Source organism: Lontra canadensis, unplaced genomic scaffold (assembly GCF_010015895.1).
Source record: "Lontra canadensis isolate GAN:19392208 unplaced genomic scaffold, GSC_riverotter_1.0 scaffold25, whole genome shotgun sequence".
Taxonomy (NCBI): domain Eukaryota; kingdom Metazoa; phylum Chordata; class Mammalia; order Carnivora; family Mustelidae; genus Lontra; species Lontra canadensis.
The window spans coordinates 23,064,224-23,085,032 of NW_022631019.1; the positions used below are offsets into that span (position 1 = coordinate 23,064,224).

A 20,809-nucleotide genomic window follows, 5' to 3' on the forward strand; every position below is an offset into this window, starting at 1 on the left:
GCCCCAGGGCCAGCTGTGAGGCACTTAGACTTCCTGCCCTAACATTATCTGTCCAGGGTTGAGCGAGGAGAGGGCTGGAGGGTAAACTGAGAATAATTACAGAGCCCCAATTCTGGGTCTCCCTCACCTACCTGTATGGGACATTTGGCTGGGAATGTGACCCACCCACCCTTCTGACCTCCTTAGCGTAGCTGGGGGCAAGCGTTTGGGCATCTCTGGGGAGCAATAAACCAGCCAGCAGGAATGGCTCAGGGGGACGTGTGGACCAAGACAGGAGTCAGTAGAGCTTGAAGAAGGGGTGGGTGGAGGGAAGGATGGCTGACGGAGTGTGAGGCCAGGGTCTTAGGAGAAACAGGGATGATGAGGAGCTCACCTTTGTCAGGCATTTACTATGTGTTGGAACAGCCCCATGAGGTGGGTATCTTCATTTTACAGATGGGGAAACTGAGGCTCCGAGAGGTGAAGTGAATTGCCCAAGTTTCTTTATCAGATCATGCACCATACAACACCTATGTATTGGGTGGAGGCTCTACGCCAAGGAGTTTGGGGTGACCATCACTTGGCTTCTGCCCCTTGTGAGGGGACAGTGTTGTAGGGTCGCGCTGTGGCCTCATTGGGGTTCGAACCCAGGTCTCGGTATTTCCAAAACCTCGCTTTGTAACAGGGTTTGAACCTGGGGCAGAGTCGGGTACCGCTGCACGCCTCACATGGCCGCGGGAGTCCCAGGCCCTGTCACTTTCCCTACCGGTCTTTCCGGGAGCACCTGCCCCAGGTGAGTCCCCGGAGGCTCCGAGCGTCGCCGGAAAGCGGCGAGAGGCTTCGGCAGGTGGGGCGGGGCGGGGCGGGGCGGGGCGGGGCGGGGGCGGGGCTCGACCGGGGCGGGGCGGGGCCAGGACCGGGCACCCGGAGCCCCAGCGATCCCGCCGCCCGTGCCCCGCGCCCCGCACCCCGCGCCCCGCACCCCGCGCCGCCGCCATGGGGGCCTGCCTGGGGGCCTGCTCCGTGCTCAGCTGCGTGAGTCCTGACCCACCCGCGCGCCGCCCGCTCCTTCTTCGGCCCCGCACTTTTGTCCCGTCTTCTTCCTCCACATAGTTTCTTCTTTTTCCTTCCTCCAAACTTGTCTTTCTGGGCCCGCACCCCGCCACCTCGCCCCTCGGGTCCCCCAGTCCCTCGGTCCTCCCACCCCCATCCCAGACCAGCGGGCGCCCGGGACAGCTGGTGTCCGGTGCTCGAGTTACCGCGGGGGAGGGGTTGGGGCGCGCCCGGGTGGCGGGGCGGGGGGAGGGGCGGGCCTTGGGAAGGCTCTCCTCCCGGGGACTGGGGAGACTGAGGCCCAGAGCCCGGGGTGGGGGTGCGCGCTGGGGCCCCACCTCGCCCAACTTGGGGACATCCTCGCCATCCGCCTGTCGTCTCTCTCAGACGTTCTTACTTCTTTGTGTGGCCCGCCTAGTCCCTGACCCACTCTGCAGTGTCTTTTTCTGTCCCTCTGGCAATCCGTCCGTCAGTCTGTCTCCCGGCCCGTCTGCCTCATTTTGCGCATTTATATTTGTCGGACATTTGTTTCTGTCCGTTTGTTTATCCCGCTCTCTTTGTCCGTCCGTGGCTTCTCTATCAGTCATTGCCTGACGGGTGTCCGTCTGTCCTATCGTCCAGCCTGTCTTTCTGCATCCTGGTCTCTGCCTCTTTCAGACTAGCTCACTCTAAGTCCTGGGGACTTCCCCAGTGAGCCCCAGGCCTTTCCCCTCTAGGCCCGGGAGCCTGAAATGGGGGTGGAGAGGAAGCCCCCATCCGCCTTCCTAAGCCACGCTTGAGTGAGATGGGTTTCGGTTGCCAACTGCCAGCAGGCCCAGCTCTGGCTTGGAAGACCCAGGAATTGAGGGAGGCTAGAGTGTGCGGGTGGTGGTGCTGGTGGTGGGGTACTGCTCTGGGGCTGCAGCCAGCAAAGGGGAGGAGCTGGGAGGCCCCTTTTCCTTTCCTTTTTCCCAGCCCCCTCTCCTTTCCCTCTTCCCCTCATTAAATCTGAGGTTCGTGCAGGCAGCTCCCTCCCCCTCTGCCCTACACAAAGAGAAGCAGAGAGAAGAGGGGGGGGGTCTGGTGGCTGCAAATCTCAGGACTCGCTTTCCTTTGTCCCTGATTCCTGTGTGTGTGTGTGTGTGTGTGTGTGTGTGTGTATGGGCTGTAGGGTTGGTGAGCTTAGGGATCTGGAGATTACTTTGCAGCCATTTTCTGAAAATGATATATGCACCGAGAGTCTCTAGAGTGGGCCCCTGGACTGTCTCTTGTCTTCTCTGGGCCTCCACTTACCTACCTGTGAAGCGTGTGTGCGCATGTGTGGGCCCGTGCCCACAGGAATGAAGAACAGGTCTCCGAGATTCCTTTCTGCCCAGCGAATTCTAGGTTTGGGCTGGGTCTGGCCAGGAAGGGTTTGCTTCCTGGTAGGGCAGAGAGCGCTTCCTTGAGGTTGACCAGTTTTCCATTTGGCCGGGCTGGCCAGGGAGTGGTCCATGTTGAGAGGCTGAGAGGCCACTTGCCAATTCCCTGTGCCTCTGTCTCCCCATCTGTCTCCTCCACGGTTCTGTTTGAGGAAGATGGAAAAGTGCCCCACCTACTTCCTGGCCACGGTGAGTGGCGCTATTGTAACCTCCTAGAGAGTGGGTGGAGAATTCCCTTTGCAGCCTAAGCTGGCCACTGAGTCATGGAATCTTACAGTGCTGAGACCAGAAGGCACCTGACAGGCTGGCTCAAACCCTCAACAAACTGCGGCTCAGAGAGGTTAGCTGACTTCCCGTAGGTTGCACAGACAACGGATGGGAAGATGGACAGTCAAGATTAAAATCTGATTCGTGGTCCAGGCTTCTGCCCACACCTTCCCTCCCTTCAGATCCCGGGTGCCTGAGGGACAGCGCTGGTCCAGGGTAGAACTGGGAGGTCCACTTAGCGAGTATCTAATGTCTGCAGGGGACCTGTCCCTCCTTTCAGTGGCCTCCCTGGGGCTTCTGACTTCGGACATTTACTGATTTCCTACCACATGCCAGGCACTGTGCTGAGCCCTTGCCATGCTGTCTGGTTGGTTCTCTTGCCTGCCCTCTGACACAGTTGCCTTATCTCCGTTAATGATACCAACAGCAGCCATGACCAGGGTGTCCTCACTCAGGGCCCAGTGCTGTTCAGTGGTGGCACAAGCCAGCGTGTGGTGAGCTCTCTGTGTGTGTCTTCTCGTTCACTTCAGCAACGGCCCCGGTGAGGCAGTTCTCGTGATTTCCATTTCACAGAGATGACAGACAAAATGACAGACAGAAATGATCCAGACAAAACTGGATCAGAGAGGGAAGGTGATTTCCCCACAGCCACACAGTATTAAGTGGTACAGTTGGGTGTTACTGGACACTGGTCACAACCTATTTCAGGGGCGCCTGGGTGGCTCAGTCAATTAAGCAACCGACTCTTCATCTCAGCTCAGGTCTTGATCTCAGGGTTGTGAGTTCAAGCCCCGTGCTGGGCTCCATGCCCAGTGTGGAGCCTACTTAAAAAAAAACAAAGAAACAACAAACCAAAAACAACCTGTTTCAACAGAGATGTGCGCCATAGGAGGAAAGTTCTAGTAGGGGGTTCCTGGGCATCTTTGGGGGAACATTCTGGAGTCTGTGGATCCAGGGAGAAGACTTCCAGGCATGACCCATTTGCATCTGCCCATCATGCCTTTCGGTCAGCATTTGTATTGGGCCAAGGGTGAGCCCTGGCTCAGAGGAGATAAGATGGGTCCAAGATACAATGGGAGTCACCAGGCCAGCCAGCACTTGGTGGCCTGGATGGTGAGCAAATGCCTAGGGAGGGCCTTGTCTAATATCTGAATGCCATTGGATCTGTCTATGCTCTGCATTCAAGGAACATGGAAGGGCAGAGGATGGGACTCAGATCCTGGCGTGGCCTCTCCCGGGTTGTGAGACTGTGGCCACAGTCCCCTCGCCCCTCCCTCAGGGGCAGAGAGTGAGGAAGTGGAGAGAGCAATGGTGCCTGTCTCTCAGCACGTTGTGAGGATTAAGCAGGATGGAGAGGGGCACGCTGACATACTTAGCATGAAGCTGGCCTGCAGTGGCTGCTGTAAGAACCCCAAAGTGGGAAAGTGCTCCAGATCACATTCGAGGAAGTGGGGGATCAGGGACACTGGGACTGATGGTAGAGCCTGGGCTCTGAGCCACTTCACTGCCCTGCCCAGCAGCCCATCTTATGGCTGAGGAAACTGAGTCCCGCAGCAGGGAAAAGAGACCTGTCTAAGGCTCTCCTGCAAGCTGGTGGCTGCGCCCAGACTAGGTGATCTATTAGTGCTGCCCGCAGTGGTGCGTGTGCCCTGAGTAGTTCAGGGGCCGACCTCGTCTCTGCTGGGTCTCCTCTGTTCCCCAGTTGGCTTGGCCAGTATTGGAGCTGTTCACAGAGTCTGCAAGGTGCACCCCATCTTTGCTGGGACCATTTTTTTGTCCAAATTGTAGCAAAATGTATGTCACATAAAAATTTACCACTTTAGGGACACCTGGCTGGCTCAGTCAGCAGAGCATGCGACTCTTGATCTCAGGACTATGAGTTCGAGCCCCATGCTGGGTGTAGAGATTACTTAAAAATAAAATCTTTAGGGGCGCCTGGGTGTCCATCAGTTAAGCCTCTGCCTTCAGCTCAGGTCATGATTCCAAGGTCCTGGGATGAAGCCCCACATCGGGCTTCTTGCTCAGCGGGGAGCCTGCTCCTCCCTCTGCCTGTCGCTCCCTCTGCTTGTATTCTCTCTCTTTCTAGCAAATAAAAAAAAATAAAATAAAATCTTTTAAGAAATTTGCATTGTAACTTTTTTTAGTTTTCAAGAAGCTTGTAATTTATTTCATGACATATATATGATGTACCATGACATATTATATATATCAAATATATGTGTGTGTGTGTATATATATATACATATATATACATATATATATATGTATATATATATATATTTTTTTTTTATGGTTATCGAGGGCGCCTGGGTGGCTGCCTTAGGCTCCAGTCGTGATCCCAGTGTCCTGGGATCGAGGCTCCCTGCTCGGCAGGAAGCCCGCTTCTCCCTCTCCTACTTCCCCTGCTTGTGTTCCCTCCCTCTCTCTGTGTCTCTCTGTCAAATAAATAAATAAACCTTCTAAAATTTTTTTTAAATGGCTATCGATTTTCATGATATCGAACTGATATCATCCCAAATGAACGGTAGTATCCAAAAGGGGAAATATTGTGGGTTGAAACACACAAGAAAAGCTCTAGGCTCTGCCTCCTTTCCCTTGGCGTCTGTTCTGCTAGCTTGCTCTCTCTGTTCCTAGAGGTACTGGGCACCGCCCCCTGCATCTGTCTTCCATCTGTGGCAGAAGCGTCTCCCAGTAATGCAGATCTGATGCTCTGCTTCTCCTGCGCGATGCTTGCTCATTGCCTTCAGGAAAAGTGCAGACTCCCTGGCGCGGCCCGTAGAGACCTTGGCCAACACTTGCATCAGCCTTCTGCCTTCTTCTCTTGATAGCTGCCCCTAAGAGAGTGTTTCTTGCAGTTTTGCCCGTGCTATTGTTCTCTTTGTAGGAACATCTTTCCCTTCCTCACCTGGCTGCCTTCTTACCCTTCCTTGAAAACAGATCCCTCCTTTTTCCCGATTGTGGTAACATACACATAACATAAAACGGACCATTTTAACCATTTTTAAGCATGTGGTTCAGTGGCGTTAATTACATTCACGTTGTTGTGCAAATATCTCCACCATTCATCTCCGGAACTTTCTCATCCTCCCCCAATTGAAACTCGCTACCCGTTCAATGATAACTCTCCATGCCCCTGTCCCCAGCCCCTGGAAGCCCCCAGTCTACTTTCTGTCTCTGTGAATCTGACTGCTCTAGGTCCTCATATCAGTGGAATCAAAGGACATTTGTCCTTCGGTGTCTGTTTATTTCATTTGCCACAATGTCTCCATGGTCCATCTGTGTTGTAGCAGGTGTCAAAATGTCCTTCCTTTTTATTTATTATTTATTTATTTATTTATTTATTATTTATTTATTTATTTATTTTATTTGACAGATCACAAGTAGGCAGAGAGGCAGGCAGAGAGAGAGAGAGGAGGAAGCAGGCTCCCCGCTGAGCAGAGAGCCCAATGTGGGGCTCGATCCCAGGATCCTGAGATCATGACCTGAGCGGAAGGCAGAGGCTTAACCCACTGAGCCACCCAGGTGCCCCCAAAATGTCCTTCCTTTTTAAGGCTCAGTAATAGTCCCTTGTAAGGGTATCCCACACTGTGTTTATTGATCATACACAATGCACACACAGAGCAGAGGAAGAGGGAGAAGCAGACTCCCCGCTGAGCAGGGGGCCTGACTCGGGACTCCATCATGACCTGAGCTGAAGGCGGGCACTTAACCAACCGAGCCACCCAGGAATCCCTAGGTCAGTTTATTTGAAACAAAACAACTTTTAAACTGTGGCCCCAACCCTAGCTGCTTCCCCCGCCTGCCTGGTGCCCCAGGAATGGTCCCGAGAACCCACATCCCTGGCTTTCGGGGCAACCAGAAGAGAGTGTGAGTGATCGGTGACAGCCTGTTCCCACCAGGCCAAACCACACATGGCTCCAGAGCTGTCCAGCTTGCCTCAGGGGGTGGTGAGCTCCTTGTCCTTGGTGGTGTGTAAGCAGCAGAAGGCTGCCTTCTGGGTGATTCTTCATTAGAGAGAGGCCAGACCAGATGAATGCCAAGGAGCCTTGCAGCCTGAAAACTATAAGACCCAGGGCTTTCTAAGAGCCGATTCCCCATTCCAAGAACCAGGCTACTGCGAAACCGTGCCCAGTGTTTCGGTGTTGTTCTGTTGCTGCTACTCCCGAGTCCCGTTGTGGGTGGGAGCGTAATCTTAGCACAGGAGCAATGTCATGTCTGCCTTGGCCTTTCACCTTGTGTCATAAATGTTAGTCTGTGTTGCCCTGTGTCCTGGTGACTTGTTTCTTTCCTGCCCCTGTAACGTTCCATGGAGTAAAGGGACCACCACGGGCCCCTGGCACGGGACATGTAGGTTATTGGCAGTCTCTTGAGATTCTAATAAGTTCATAAAACCCAAAGCTTTGTGCCTATTTTGGTTTTTCGTCTTAATCTAAAATTTTTCTAAATTTTTTAATTTTCTAAATTTCTTAATTCTAAAATTTTTCTCTTTTAGCAATAAAACCAGCTTTATTGAGGTAGAATTGATATTTCCCTATACTTCGTTACATGTACCCCTCTAAGTGTTACCTACACTTCTGCAGCATTCAGCGGAGATCCCTTGTAGGGACCACGATATACGGATGGGCATTTAGTTATTTTAAGTTCCCCCCTAGTACTTTCTGGGTGTGAGCAGTGCCACAGTAAACTTGTGTGTGCATGTGTGTGTGTGCATATGCACGCGTCTGTCCTTACCCTTGTGGGCTGGTACTTCTGCAGGAAGAGGTTCTTGTAGGACTGATGCCCGGGGGGTGCATCTTGTAGGATGATCTCTCTTGTAGGAGAGACTGGGTCAGAAGGCACGAGGGATTCCAGCGATGCATCAGCAGCCGCTGGTGGGGGCGGGGGTGGAGGGGAGCTGCTGTGTGTTTTTCTCTTCCTGACCTCCTCTCTCTGGCTACTGGCCCTTGGAAATCCCGAGGTTGGAGGTTGCGGATGTCAGGAACACCTGGCTTTTGATCTCCAAGAATCAGGGTGAATTGAAAGGCCAGGCTCCCCGAGGGCCGTGGGGCCGTTTTTCTTATGTGTCAAATGTCTCAGATTGAAGTGATAACAAGTCAGAGCCAGGCCCTGACTTGGGCACATGGGTCCTGAGACCGGTGCTCGAGGGCCTCCAGGGGTTTCCTCTGGCAGCCGAGGGATTGTTTCCATCCCTGGGATGTTTTGAAATTAAGTGAGACTGCCATCAGTGAGCTGGTGGGCCCTTGATACAGACAGACATGAGCTCGAACCCCAGCTCCTTGGCTTACCTGCCCTGTGACCTTGGTCATGTCACTCTTCTGAGTCATTTTCCCCGTCTGTAAAGTGGGACGTCAGTGATGGGGTCATGTAGATAAGGGGCTTACCACGGGACCCAGCAACTCCTAAAGGGATGCTGTCCCTCTTCTTGAACCTTAGTACTGCTGTCCACTTGCTGGGTGACTCTGGCATCGTCTTAACTTCTCTGATCTTGGTTTCCTCATCCGTAAAATGGGGCTGATCGCTAGTCTGTCTCATAGCCAGAATGTTCTTTACGGTTTATAAAATACGTTTCTGGCATTTGCTTATCCCTTCACCCCCAAGAGGCAGCCAGGGGTGGGGGGCAGGGCTTGGGGTGAGAGCTGCAAGATGTAACCAGGAGTTGCTGGGCCAGTTAGGATTTGAACCATGAAGAGGAAATTCATTCTGCAGGTGTTTCATTTAGCCACCATGTTGTACTTGGCCTTGTAGGTGAGAGAGATGGGTAACAAGGAACATTTCCAGGGGCGTTTCCGCTCTTGGGAGGAAGGGAAGGGGAGACGGGAAGGCAGCTACACCTCAAGCAGAGTGTGTTGCACACCTTGAGACCATTCCAGAAAGCTGAATGCCGCAGGCTCTCTGAGGAGGAAGGTGCCCCTTTCAGCCTGCCCTCCACAGAGGTGGTCTTTCAGCGTAAGGCTGTTCCTGTCCCTCCCAACTTCAGACCCTCGCTGGATGCCCTCTGCTCCCAGGATCAACCCCAGGGATCTGCACATGGCTACCCGGCCCCGCCAGCCTGGCTGACCTCCCCACCTGCCACTCGCCACCTGCCCCCAAAGCTTTGGCCACAAGGGGCCTCTTTCTCTTCCTCCATCGCCCAGCTCCTGCCCGCCCCAGAGTTGCCCTCCACCTGGGCTCCCTCTGTCTGGAACACTCTTTCTTCCCCCTGCTCGGGGGAGGGCCCCCTCATTCTTCAGCTTAGCTCAAATGTCACTTCTTCAGGGAAGGGACCCTGCATCCCCAGTCTGAAGTAGGCCCCTGTCAGTGACACTCAGGGCAACAACGACCATGACCAGGGGAATGGTTGTTGGGTGTCTTTCCTGAGAGCTCTTGACTCCTACATACCTCGGTGAAGATCTGGGGTTGTCTCAGGGAAGAGAAACTGGTGACCGGATGTGTTTGCATGTAGGTCTGGTCCCCAGAGGGGTCAGTCTGTTTTGGGATGCCAGCTGGGAATAGAGTGGCCTCACCAGGCCCCACATGATTTTAGCCGGCCCCAGGGAGGGTAGGGGCTGACGGCAGCTTGGGCAGCCGAGCTGGGAGAGGGGGAGGAGGCAGGGGAGAGGGGAAGACCGTCCCTGCTGTCCGGGACAGGGCCAGCCCCAGAGCCGGAGATCACAGCCCCTCACGACCCTGTCTTCCATTCCTTCAGCACATGGTTATCCCAGGCCGACTGTTCCTTGCGGGCTTTACATGTGTCTGGGTCCACGCCAAACACATGTTCAGTCCATAGTCCCTGAGCTCCTGCTGTGAGCCAAGCACCGTTCTGATCGCTGGGTCTACACAGCGAACCAAACCCCGGGCCCCGGAGGAGCTCACATGCTGGAAACGGGAGGTGGACAAACCTGAGTTAAAAGGGAAAGCCAGTCCCAGGGAAAAATGCTAAATCGCGAGGGGGAAAAGAAAGCCTGAGCGCGCTGCAATTTAAATTTCCTGTGAAAAGTTGGTACTGTTATGATTCCCATCTTATGGAAGAGGAAACTGAGGTTCAGAGAGGTTGAGTGAGGTGTGTAGGGCCACTGCACAGCTTATCCATGTTGGAGCTGGTCTGGAGCCATCCATCCATGCATCCATGCATCCAACCATCCATCCATGCATCCATGCATCCATCCATCCATCCATCCATCCATCCATCCATCCATCCTTTACCATGCTGCCTCCCCCTACATAAGAAACAGTGTGACCCAACCTTTTCAAAGCTTGGTTTCCTCGGAGCCCTTTGGGGCTTGAACCTTCGATGGGATAATGTCTGAGGAGGAAGAGGGCACCCCTGCCTGGTCCAGGGGGGACAGGCTTGGCAAAGATCTGGAGACATGGAGAGGGCAGGTGGGGGGTGCTCCTGCTTGGCTGGGGAAGGGGAAGGGGGAGGGGGAAGAGGAGAGGAGGCAGGGAGTAAGGGGACCGTCCTCACCCCCCCATGGCCCTGTCCTTCCCACAGGTGTCCTGCCTCTGCGGCTCTGCCCCCTGTGTCCTGTGTAGCTGCTGCCCCTCCAGCCCCAACTCCACCGTGACCCGTCTCATCTTCACGGCCTTCCTCTTCCTGGGGGTCTTGGTGTCCATCATCATGCTGAGCCCCAGCGTGGAGAGTCAGCTCCACAAGGTGAGGGGGTCCCGAGGCAGGCACGGGGTGGGGCAGCCCGTGGGACCCGGCTCTCAAGTGCAGGCCCAACTGCTCCAGGCCTGGGGCGGAGGAGGGGTGCGATTTGAGGTCCCAGCTCATCGAGAAGGCTGGGCAGGAGTGTCCTGGGGGTGGTGATGGGGGCATTTCTTCACGTAGGGAGGAGAGTTTGTTTCTCATAAGCCTGGGGTCCTTTGGAGATCTCGTGGATCATAATTGTCCCCCACCTGGATGCTGGCCCTGGGCTGTGCTTTTCCCTCCTTAGTCTCGAGCCCTGTTTGGGGTCCTCAGTCTTCCCTTCATCCCAGCATCTCAGAGCCTGGCATAGGCCCGGGACCATATTTGGGCCAGTGGCTCTGACATTTCAGTGTACAGGGAAGTAGGAATGCCCTTGGGAGTGTGCTAGAAATGCAGACTCTTGGACTGCACCTCAAACACTGGTTCTGTCTGAGAAAGCCCTGGAATCTCACCTTCTCCTGGAGTCCCCGGGGGTTCTGGCGTAAGTGGTGGAGGGAACACTCAGTCCTGCTTCCCACAGTGCCGTGCGGTCCGGAGGCCGTGGGGGCGACAGCAGGGAAGCAAGCAGAGAGTCACGATCTGTCACTGGGCCACGTGTACCCATCTGTCCCCAGGGGCCACTCACAGGACTTCAGCCCCAGGGCTGGGAGGGGGTCCAGATGGCGGGGAAGTGGGGAGCCTTGGTAGAGTTGGCCCAGGGTTCTGCGGGCAGGGGGCCTTCAGGCTGCTCTGTCTCCCCACAGCTGCCGTGGATGTGTGAGGAGGGGGCCACAACGACGCCTGTCATCCTTCAGGGCCACATCGACTGTGGCTCCCTGCTCGGCCACCGCGCCGTCTACCGCATGTGCTTTGCGACGGCGGCCTTTTTCTTCCTCTTCACCCTGTTCATGATCTGTGTGCGCAGCAGCCGGGACCCCAGGGCTGCCGTCCAGAACGGGTGAGGGCACCCCCCCAGCCTGCAGCCGGGACCCCCGCCGTAGTTTCTGCCCCCGGCCGGTCTCCAGCGGTCTCCGGGCCCTGCCCCCAGACTCGGGAGCCACCAGAGCACCGCGATCAGCTCATTTAGCTCTTTCCACTTCTCAGATGAAGAAATACAAGTCAGAAAGGGTGAGAACATGCTTAAGGCCACACAGCACTTAAGTGACACAGTTGGGACAAGAACCTGGGTGGCCGTCGCTCTGACTTAGTCCTTCCCTCTGTCCCTCAGGGATTTTTCTAGGGCCGGGGCAGACTATGCTCATCAGACCACCAGAAAGTCCCTCTTCACTTGCTCCAGGACCTAGGACCTGATTTTGGGGGTAGGGGTTCTGGGGGCCAGCCCTGTTCCCCTCCCCCCACTTAGCGCCCTGGTCTATCCCCCAACAGATTTTGGTTCTTTAAGTTCCTGATCCTCGTGGCCATCACCGTGGGCGCATTTTATATCCCTGAGGGCTCCTTCTCCAACAGTAGGTGGTCTTGGTGGGAGAGACTGGGTAGGGGGTGGTCCCAGGAGGGAGGTTGGGTCTCCAGAGGGAGGAGCACCAGTGGGGGTTGCGCTTTGCCTAGGTACTCAGACCTTAGGCTGCTGCTGGCTGGGTAGGAGACAGTGCTCTGGTGTTTGGCCACATGGCCTTTGGGCGATATGGCGGGGGCTGGGGGGCAGGTGGGCAGGGCCAGCCTCACCCCTGCCCCATGCCCTGCCACGCTGCCTCTCTGTACATGCCTAGGGGGTCCCCGAGAGCATGGACATTGCTACTTCCCAGGCTCCCCATTGCAGGGTATGGCATAAAGCCTGGCCCTCAGGCTGCCCCCCCGCTGCCTCGCCCCCTCACCCCCGTTCCCTCTCCCCATGCAGTCTGGTTCTACTTCGGTGTCGTGGGCTCCTTCCTCTTCACCCTCATCCAGCTGGTGCTGCTTATCGACTTCGCTCACTGCTGGAACCAGCGGTGGCTGTGCAAGGCCGAGGAGTGTGACTCCCGGGCCTGGTATGCAGGTGAGCGATGTCCGGATGTCACCATAGCCTGAGCAGCAGTGGGTCCCCAAGCTGGAGGAAAGCCTCAGGGGGCATCTGGAGTGGCCCATGCCCTAGGGCGGCAGTGGAACCAACCGAGGCTGATGGAAGGAAGGGGGGAAGTGTGTGGGCAGGGGCACCTGGTTCTGGGGTGACTTTGGGGGGCAGTAAGAGGGGAGCCGGACCAGAAAGGACTTGGCGGGGTCTAGTTCAGCGGTTCCTGTAGGATGGGCCTCACGCAGCCAGCCCAGACCAAACGGAAAGACACTGGGACCCTGAAGCTTCCGGGGCAGAGCAGGTCCCCGCTCAGCTCCCTTTCCATTCTCCTGTGCTGACCAGGAGGGCTCAGTGAGGGGCCGGTTAGGTTTCAATGCCTCTCAAAAGCGGCCAGTCTCTATGATGAGAGAGCTGGGCTTCAGCTGGTCCCCGTGCGGCAAGTGGACTTTGTGAAAGACTCTTGTGTTCATTGTATTTCTTTCCATGGTTAACTTATTCATAGCAAGTAAGTCCTTTTAGTTCAAGATGGGGCCACAGCTCATCCAGGTGTTAGTGAGTGACGGACACTGATATCATTCCTTCGATGAGGAAGACAAGGGCCCACACATGGGGCTGCCCGACAAGCGCCCCTCGAGGGTGGGGGGGTCTCTATGCCTCCTGACCCAGCCTCTCGCCACCCCTCCTGCCCAGGCCTCTTCTTCTTCACCCTCCTCTTCTACACGTTGTCCATCGCGGCCGTGACAGTGCTGTTCATCTATTACACTAATCCCGGCACCTGCTACGAAGGCAAGGTCTTCATCGGCCTCAACCTCACTCTCTGCTTCTGTGTCTCAATTGTTGCCGTCCTGCCCAAGGTCCAGGTGAGTCTGCTTGTCTCTGCCCGTCCTGACACCAGGCCCCTTGGTGTGGGGGGACTTCTGGTAAGAACCTGGGGGTCTGGGGAAAGGCCATCATAGAGGCTCGGACTAAGGGTGTGGGCTCCCGAGTTGGCCTCCTAGGCTTGGAGTCATAGCTTTCATGGCTACTTGCTAGGTGCCCTTGGGAAAGTGCCTTACCCTCTCTGTGCTTCTCTCTTCTCCCATGTAGAAATGAGGGTAATACCTACGCTTTGGAGTTATTTGCAGGATTGAGATAGAGTTTGTGAACCCAGAGAACAGGGCCTGGTCTATAGATACCTATCAGGCATTAACTATTGTTATCCTTGTTGTCTTTATGGAAATCGGGAGACCATTAGGGAGGACCACGGGGTGACATCTCCCAGAGCCCCTCAGCAAGCGGTGTTGGGAGGTGCTATTGCAGTCCCTAGTCCCAGACCCTCTGGCATAATGGGTGGGCCCCCCTAGGTCATCGTGAGCTCTTCAGCAAGAGAGCCCTATGAGCCCAGCAGTGCCTCACAGTTGGGGATGAGATCTCAGCCCACTGAGGGTTTCACAGGTAGCCTGGGGAGGCTTTGAGTGTCTTTAGCAGAAAGGTGGGGAACCTCCCTTCTCATCTCAGCCTTTATTTCCCGGTGAGAAAACTGAAACCCAGAGAGGGTGATGCCTCTGTCCCAGCTCACACAGTAATCAGTATTCATTCAGTAACGACTTCCAGAGCGCTTGCTGTGTGCTGGGCCCTCTTGGAGATGTTGGGGTGTAGCTGTGAGGGGAGACTAACAGCAGCTCCACGACCTTTTCTGTCACGGAGTCCGGGCACCGCCATCATCCCCACTTTCCAGACCAGTAAGGGGAGGCTGAGAGGAGGAGAGAGACACGCCTGAGGTCGCACAGCTTGGGGGGAGGGGGGTGAGCCTGGGGAGGCGCTGGCAGATTGGACCCCAAGCCTGTGCTGCTTATCAAAGTTTGGATTCCTGTTTCCAAGCATGTGTGTGGTGAGGGTGGGGAAGAACAGCTGGCAGGAGACGAGGCCAAGGGAGATAATTTGGGATCATACATGCTATGTGGGAAATAAAAGAGAGTGGGCAAAGGTGGGCGGGCCGGCAGGGAGGGTAGCGGGTGCTGCCGCGGGGGTTAGGGTGTTGGTGCCTCACTGAGAACTCCCAAGCTGAGGCCTGAAAGCCAAGGAGAAGCTGGCTGTGTGGAGATGTTGGGGAGGACCATGTCAGGGAGTGGGCACAGCGAGTGCAAAGGCCCTGACGTGGGAGCGGGTTTAGTGGGTTCTGTGGACAGAGAGGAGGCCAGCTTGGCTGCAGCGCAGTCGGTGGGGAGGAGCTTGCTGGCGGGGGTGGGGGGCAGGTAGAAACGAAGGCAGGAGCAAAGCAAGGAGGGCTTTAAATCAGAATGTGAACGGATGCCGCTCTGGGGTGCGGTTCGCAGAGGGGAGCGACTGGGATAGTCTGTTCAGAGAAAGAATGAGGACTCCACCTTTGAGTGGGCAAAGTGGGTGGTGGGTGGGTGGCCCAGGGGTTGTGTTCTCCTGAGGGGTGTGGGGTGGGATGGCTCTAGGGTGGCGAGGTTTCCTGAGGGCCCCTGGTGTGGTGTGAGTGAGCTAGGTGCAGGTGGGGCGCCCCCCCAGTTCTGACAAGGCTCTTCCTGATGGACCGCTCTTACCAGGAAGCCCAGCCCAACTCGGGTCTGCTGCAGGCCTCGGTCATCACACTCTACACCATGTTTGTCACCTGGCTTGCCCTGTCCAGTGTCCCCGGTGAGTACAGGCCTGGGTTTGGGGAAGCCTGGGCTCATTCCTGGGTCAGCAGCAGGCTTCCAGCAGGGTGGGGACCCTCACAGGTGACAGGGACATCTCAGCCCAGCCTGTACCCCCTCTTAGTCCTTCAGGGAGGTAGGAGGACCCTAGCTGTTCCTGGAACTCTTTCTCTGTCGTTTGTCTGCCAAGTTCTGTCTGTTGCTGGGATTTGGATGGTCAGTTGTATGTCTGTCTGTCCATTTGGGTTGGCTCTCTACCCTTCCTCAGACCTGGCCTACAGGGGCTGAGGGGGACCATGCTCCCATCTCTAGACCAGAAATGCAACCCCCACCTGCTGACCCGCTTCGGCAACGGGACGATCCTGGCGGGCCCTGATGGCTACGAGACACACTGGTGGGATGCCCCGAACATCGTGGGACTCATTGTCTTTATCCTGTGCACGCTCTTCATCGGGTATGGGGGAGGCACCTGACTTCTGGGGAGGCATCATACTGGGGGCCTGAGCGTGCGAGTGAGGGGAGGACATGGGAGCCGCGACCCCAAGGAGGAAGGCACCCTTAGCAAACACAGGTCCAGCCGTGTGCTCGTGCAGAATGCAATCCCTCTGAGGGTGCAGTGTGACTGGGCAGCAGGGGCACGGCTGGACACTGCCTCCTGGCCCAGAGCCCCCTTCTTGCACACCAGCCTGGCATGTGTCCAGCTCAGTAGGGTGAAGGCACCTAGGGGGGACCAGGGAAGAAGCCTGGACTGTGGCCAGCAGGGTTGGGCTGTGTCACTCACCTGCTATGGGGTCTCGGGGCAATTGGCTTCACCCTTCTGAGCTTTTGTGATGGTGGAGGATGGTAACCTCCAATGCTGGGGGTGGTGGGGACCCCACAGTGTCCCCTGGGAGAGGGCAGCTCAGACTGAATAGCACATAACAGCTTTTTTTTAAAGGAGCCTCTTAACAAGGGCTTATCAGTGTGGACTCTGGAGCCAAACTGCCTGTGTTTGAACATGGCCGTACCACATAGCAGCGGGGCGATCTTGGGCAGGTCGCTGCACCTTTCTGTGCCTTGGTTTGCTTATCTGTCAAACAAGGATAAAAATAGTCCCTACTTCGCAGTGTTGTGGAAGGGCTGTCAATGAGTTAGTATGCATAAGGCACTTAGAAAAGAACTTGGCAAGTAGTCGGTGCCAAATCATTGTTTGCTTTTATTGCAAATAACTGGGAGAGTCTGCACAGCTGGGGGACAGCAAGCGAGTGGCTGTTGTGTAAGTCACCAGACCGTAACATGAGTGTAACTGGCATGCACACCCAAGTCCCGCGGACCCACAGCCGGCTCTGCGGGGGCCCATGGCCGGCGCTGCTCTCTCCATCCCTGCATGGCTGCCTGGAGGAGGCCTCCGCCCAGTTCCTCTGCCCTCCTGGAGTCGTCCCTCCATTCCGGGCAGGGCATGTTTTCTTCTAAGCAGCACACCTGTCTCCCAACATTCTGAGGCTGTTTCATATTTTGTTTCGCCCTTTTTTCAAAACCTGAGGAAGTCACTCTTTGTTGCCTCATTTGATGCTTTTCTCAACCAGGGAAGACCCAGATCCCCTCCCTGGTACAGATAAGGAGACAGGAGGTTCAGGAGGAGTGGCCCCCTGTCTGAGACCACATGGTGGCTGCAGAGCCCCCAGACTCAGAGTGGCGCCCCTGCTGCTCCCCAGACTCACCTCCCTGGACTGTGGTCACGGGGCTCTGCCTCTGAGAGCCCAGGGGCCTTAAAAAAGCATAGTGCTTTTTAAAGTTTTATTTATTTATTCAAGAGAAAGAGAGAGAGAGAATGCAGGAGGAGGAGCAGAGGGAGACGGAGAGAGAGAATCTCAGGCAGACCTCCTGCGGAGTGCAGAGCTGGACACAGGGCTCGATCCTGCGACCCTGAGATCGTGACCCGAGCTGAAATCAAGAGCAGGACACCTAACCAACTGAGCCACCCAGGTGCCCCCTTAGCACACAGTTCTGAAAACCCAGAGAGCAAGGAAGCAGGGACACAAGGGCAGGGACCCACAAGGGCAGGGACCCCCCCCACAAGGGCAGGGACCGCTGAGGACGGCTGCCGTGCCCAGCTGTGTCACCAGGACCTGGGCTCCCAAGCGCTGGAGATCAGCATGATGTCTGATGACTGGGGTCAGGAGAAGCTCTGCGGGTGACTTCTCAGCTTGGTGGGATGCGGGTGGGGTCCCCATCTCCTTCTGGATCACTTTTTTTTCCCAAATGCGAGTTGGATTTTCAGAATTGCCCGTGTGTCTCACTCTATTAAATACTGTTAAAAACATCAAGACCTCATTATAGAAATGACCAAAAAAATCATTACTGCTGGTGTTTTTTTTTTTTTAATCATAAACATGAAGAAAGGGGATATCATTAGTAAAACTACTCTAGAAGGAAAACAAACTTAATGGCAGATGAGTACTCTTCATTATTAATATGGTCAGTGGGTGCCGTTCCAGGGATGGTCCCTTGCAGGATTGGGCACTCAGGACATATTTACGGGATTGGCAGACGGACAGCCCGAATAACAGCACCTGTTTCTCTAGTTTATACTCTGTGCTGGGCACAGTGCCGAGGGCTTTACCTTATTACTGCTCCTGGCAGCTCTACAAGGGAGGTACTGTAACCCCTCATTTTACAGAGGCTCAGAGAGGTTAAGTGTCTTGCCTAAGGCCACATAGGAAGTGGAGGTGGCTTTCAGAGTCAGAGAATTGAGGGGGTGGGCCCAGAGCCTCACCACCAGGTCACCAGGCCCCAAGGGCCTGGAACCACCATGCCCACCCTTGGATCAATGCTGTGGCTCACAAGGCCCCCCGGGGCTTCCTCCCTGCCCCTCCCCTCCCTCCCCAACAGGCTGCGCTCCTCGGACCACTGGCAGGTGAACAGCCTGATGCAGACAGAGGAGGGCCAGTCGGCGCCAGAGATCATGCAGCAGCGGCAGGTGGTGGCAGAGTGCCGGGGCCAGGCCTACGACAATGAGCAGGACGGTGTCACCTACAGCTACTCCTTCTTCCACTTCTGCCTGGTGCTTGCGTCCCTGCACATCATGATGACTCTTACCAACTGGTACAGGTACACGAACCCAGGCCGGGCATGGACTGTGTGGGCTGTGCAGGGGCGTGCGTGCCGCATACATCCTCTCCCCTCCCCCGCCTCCCCCCCTCCATCCCTCCACCCCGGCTTCTCCTGATGCCTGCTGCAGGTTTGGCCACAGAGGGGTCTGTCTGGGACCCTCCACAGAGCCTGCCCATCCAGGCCCCAGCTGCCAGGCCAGTCTGCTCAGTAGCTTGTGCCTTCCCTAAGTGCCTGAGAAAGGTGGGCGGGGGGGCGTTTACAGGAGGGGACGCTGGGCCTGTGCAGGGCAGATGAGGCTTTACAGATCAAGAGTATAAGGTCAGAGTTGGGATTCGTGACTGGAGGGTTAGGATTTAGAGTGTGTGGTTAGAATTGGTTACAGGGTCAAGAATAGGAGTCCTGAAGTCAAGGGTTGGGGACTGGGGCCATATGAAGTCACAGATTTGGTTCTTCTGGTTAGAATTGGGGTTAGCAGGCTATAAAGCCAGGTTTGAAGTTACGAGGTCATGGAACTAAGATCAGAGTAACAAGGTCAGGGCTCAGGACTGGTGTTACAGAGTCAAGGGTTGGAATTAAGGTCAGAGATATCAGAACTTGGTCTTAAGGTCAGGGTTCAGGGATGGAGTTACAGGATTGAGGGTCAGAGGTTGGAGGTCAGGACTAAGGTCAGGAGCTCTGGGGTCCCAAAGGCAGGGACCAGGAGACAGGTTATAATATTAGAGTCTAGGACTGGGGTCAGTGTTGAAATTGAGGTCAGGGTCAGGTCTGTGGTATTAATCAAAAGCCACATTTAAGGTCAAAGACAGAACCAAGGCCAAATATCAAAAATATCAGAGATGGGGGGCTAGAGTTACAGAGTAAGAGCCAGAGTCGAAGTCAGGGGTCACAACTGGGTCGTAGGGTCAGGACCAGGACTGAGGTCACTGGGACGATGGTGTGTTCCAGACCTGGTGAGACCCGGAAGTTGATCAGCACGTGGACCGCCGTGTGGGTGAAGATCTGCGCCAGCTGGGCGGGGCTGCTCCTTTACCTGTGGACCCTGGTGGCCCCTCTCCTCCTGCCAAACAGGGACTTCAGCTGAGGCGGCCCACCCAACTGGTGCCTTGGGGCTCAGGGAGTCAGCCACGCTGAGCCCCTACCCCAGCCCACCTCCAGGACTTGTTCCGGAGCTGGGCCCCCTGTTCTTAGTGCCTTTGGGGATGGGGAACCTCAGACCCAAACCTGAGCCCCACCTTCCCACTGCCTCCAGACCACAGAGCTGCCTCTTCCTTACCCTTGTCCCCCATCCCCTGCACTCACCCTCTTGGGAAAAAAGGGGCCCTTATTTTTAGGCTCTCCGGGAGAGGGATCCCAAGGAGACAAACCCTCAGAGCCACTCCCCAGGATGGGGTCCCCAGCACTGAGGCCCCGGGTGGTGCTGACCACATCCCCCAGGGCACGCCGCCCCCTTCTGGGACTCCGTGCCTTACTGAGTCTCCACAACTTTGCGCAATAAAGCAGCTAATGTATGTACCTGCCCGTGTTCTGTGCCCCCCATGCTCAGGCGCGGCCACCATGCCTTCTGGGGCCAGTGTGGGGGCGGAAACAATGTCAGAGCAGAGGAGGCCAGATGAGGGACCCCAGGCTCTGTTCTTTAAGGCCTGGAGAGCCTTGGGAAAGAGGAAGGGGAGACTACAGGTGAAGGAGGATAAAGGGAGTCTGGGGGCCAGGAAAGGCACTGGAGCAGTGTCCACATGAGGGGTGGTGAGGCCAGAGTCAGGGTGGAGTGGAGAGTTTGGTGGCTGATGGGGCCATCTTCATCGTCCTGCCAGTGCCCGCCCTGAGCTCCCGCCCATCTCCAGCCCACCGCCAGGGGCCTACTCCTTCTTCCTGCCATAGCCATAGTCCTTGTCACCAGCTCTGGGCCAGGTGCCTTGGGGAATGCAGAGAAGAATCTGACCCAGCGCCAGACTTAGGGCATGGTGGGACGTGCACTGGAGTCAGCCGAGTGGGTCTGGATCCGGTGAATCTTGGAAGCCGTGGGGCTTGCGTGGGTCTCCAGGCGAGTCCTACCCTTCTGGGCCCTGGCTGCTCACCCATCAGTCGAACGGACACCTCCTGCTCCGGAGCCGCTATGAGGCATGGATGAAGCAGCCCAGCAGATGCCCCATAAGCACCATGGGTTCCCGTCTCCGAAGGCACATGGTAATGCAGCCGGAACAATAGACTCCTGACTGGGGCCCCAGAGCCTGGTCCCGACACAGTGGCTGCCCACAGGCCATGCACCCTCTCCATTTGCAGGTGTGACAAATAGATAGGACATGACTCGCTTTGATGGGTGCTAGGGGTGTGGTGGCCAGGGACACAGCCTATTTCCAGGGAGCTCATGGGTCACAAGGGCTGTGGGGGTGCCCGGGCTATACTGAGGGGAGGCCTGCCATGGGCTGGGCATGAGGACGGACATCCTACAGAATGAGTGGGCACAAGCCAGCTCTAGAGGAATGAAAATGCTCGAGGCACAGGGGACAGCATGCGAATAAGAGAGAGTGGGGCGTTCCAGGACAGTGTGGAGTGCGGGGTGGCTGGTCATCGTAGAGCGTGCAGGTCAGGAGATGCTGAGCTGAAAGGTGGGCCAGGCCCCAATCACACAGACCTTTGAGGGCCATTGCGAAGAGACCAGATGTTATCCTCAGCGCAGAGGGGAGCCATGGAAGGTTTTGGAGCAGGGTAGAAGCAGTGA

The 20,809-nt window shown here is 56.1% G+C and overlaps 1 protein-coding gene across 1 annotated transcript; it reads left to right on the forward strand.

Moving 5' to 3' along the window:
• Positions 1–939: 939 nt before the first annotated feature.
• SERINC2 (serine incorporator 2) lies at positions 940–19,598 on the forward strand. Its single transcript, XM_032864015.1, has 10 exons — positions 940–1,014; positions 10,171–10,332; positions 11,112–11,305; positions 11,734–11,813; positions 12,203–12,340; positions 13,046–13,215; positions 14,908–14,998; positions 15,310–15,451; positions 17,869–18,087; positions 19,036–19,598. Exons 1-10 carry the CDS (start codon positions 976–978, stop codon positions 19,169–19,171), a joined length of 1,371 nt encoding a protein of 456 aa, XP_032719906.1. The 5' UTR covers positions 940–975; the 3' UTR covers positions 19,172–19,598.
• Positions 19,599–20,809: the final 1,211 nt, after the last annotated feature.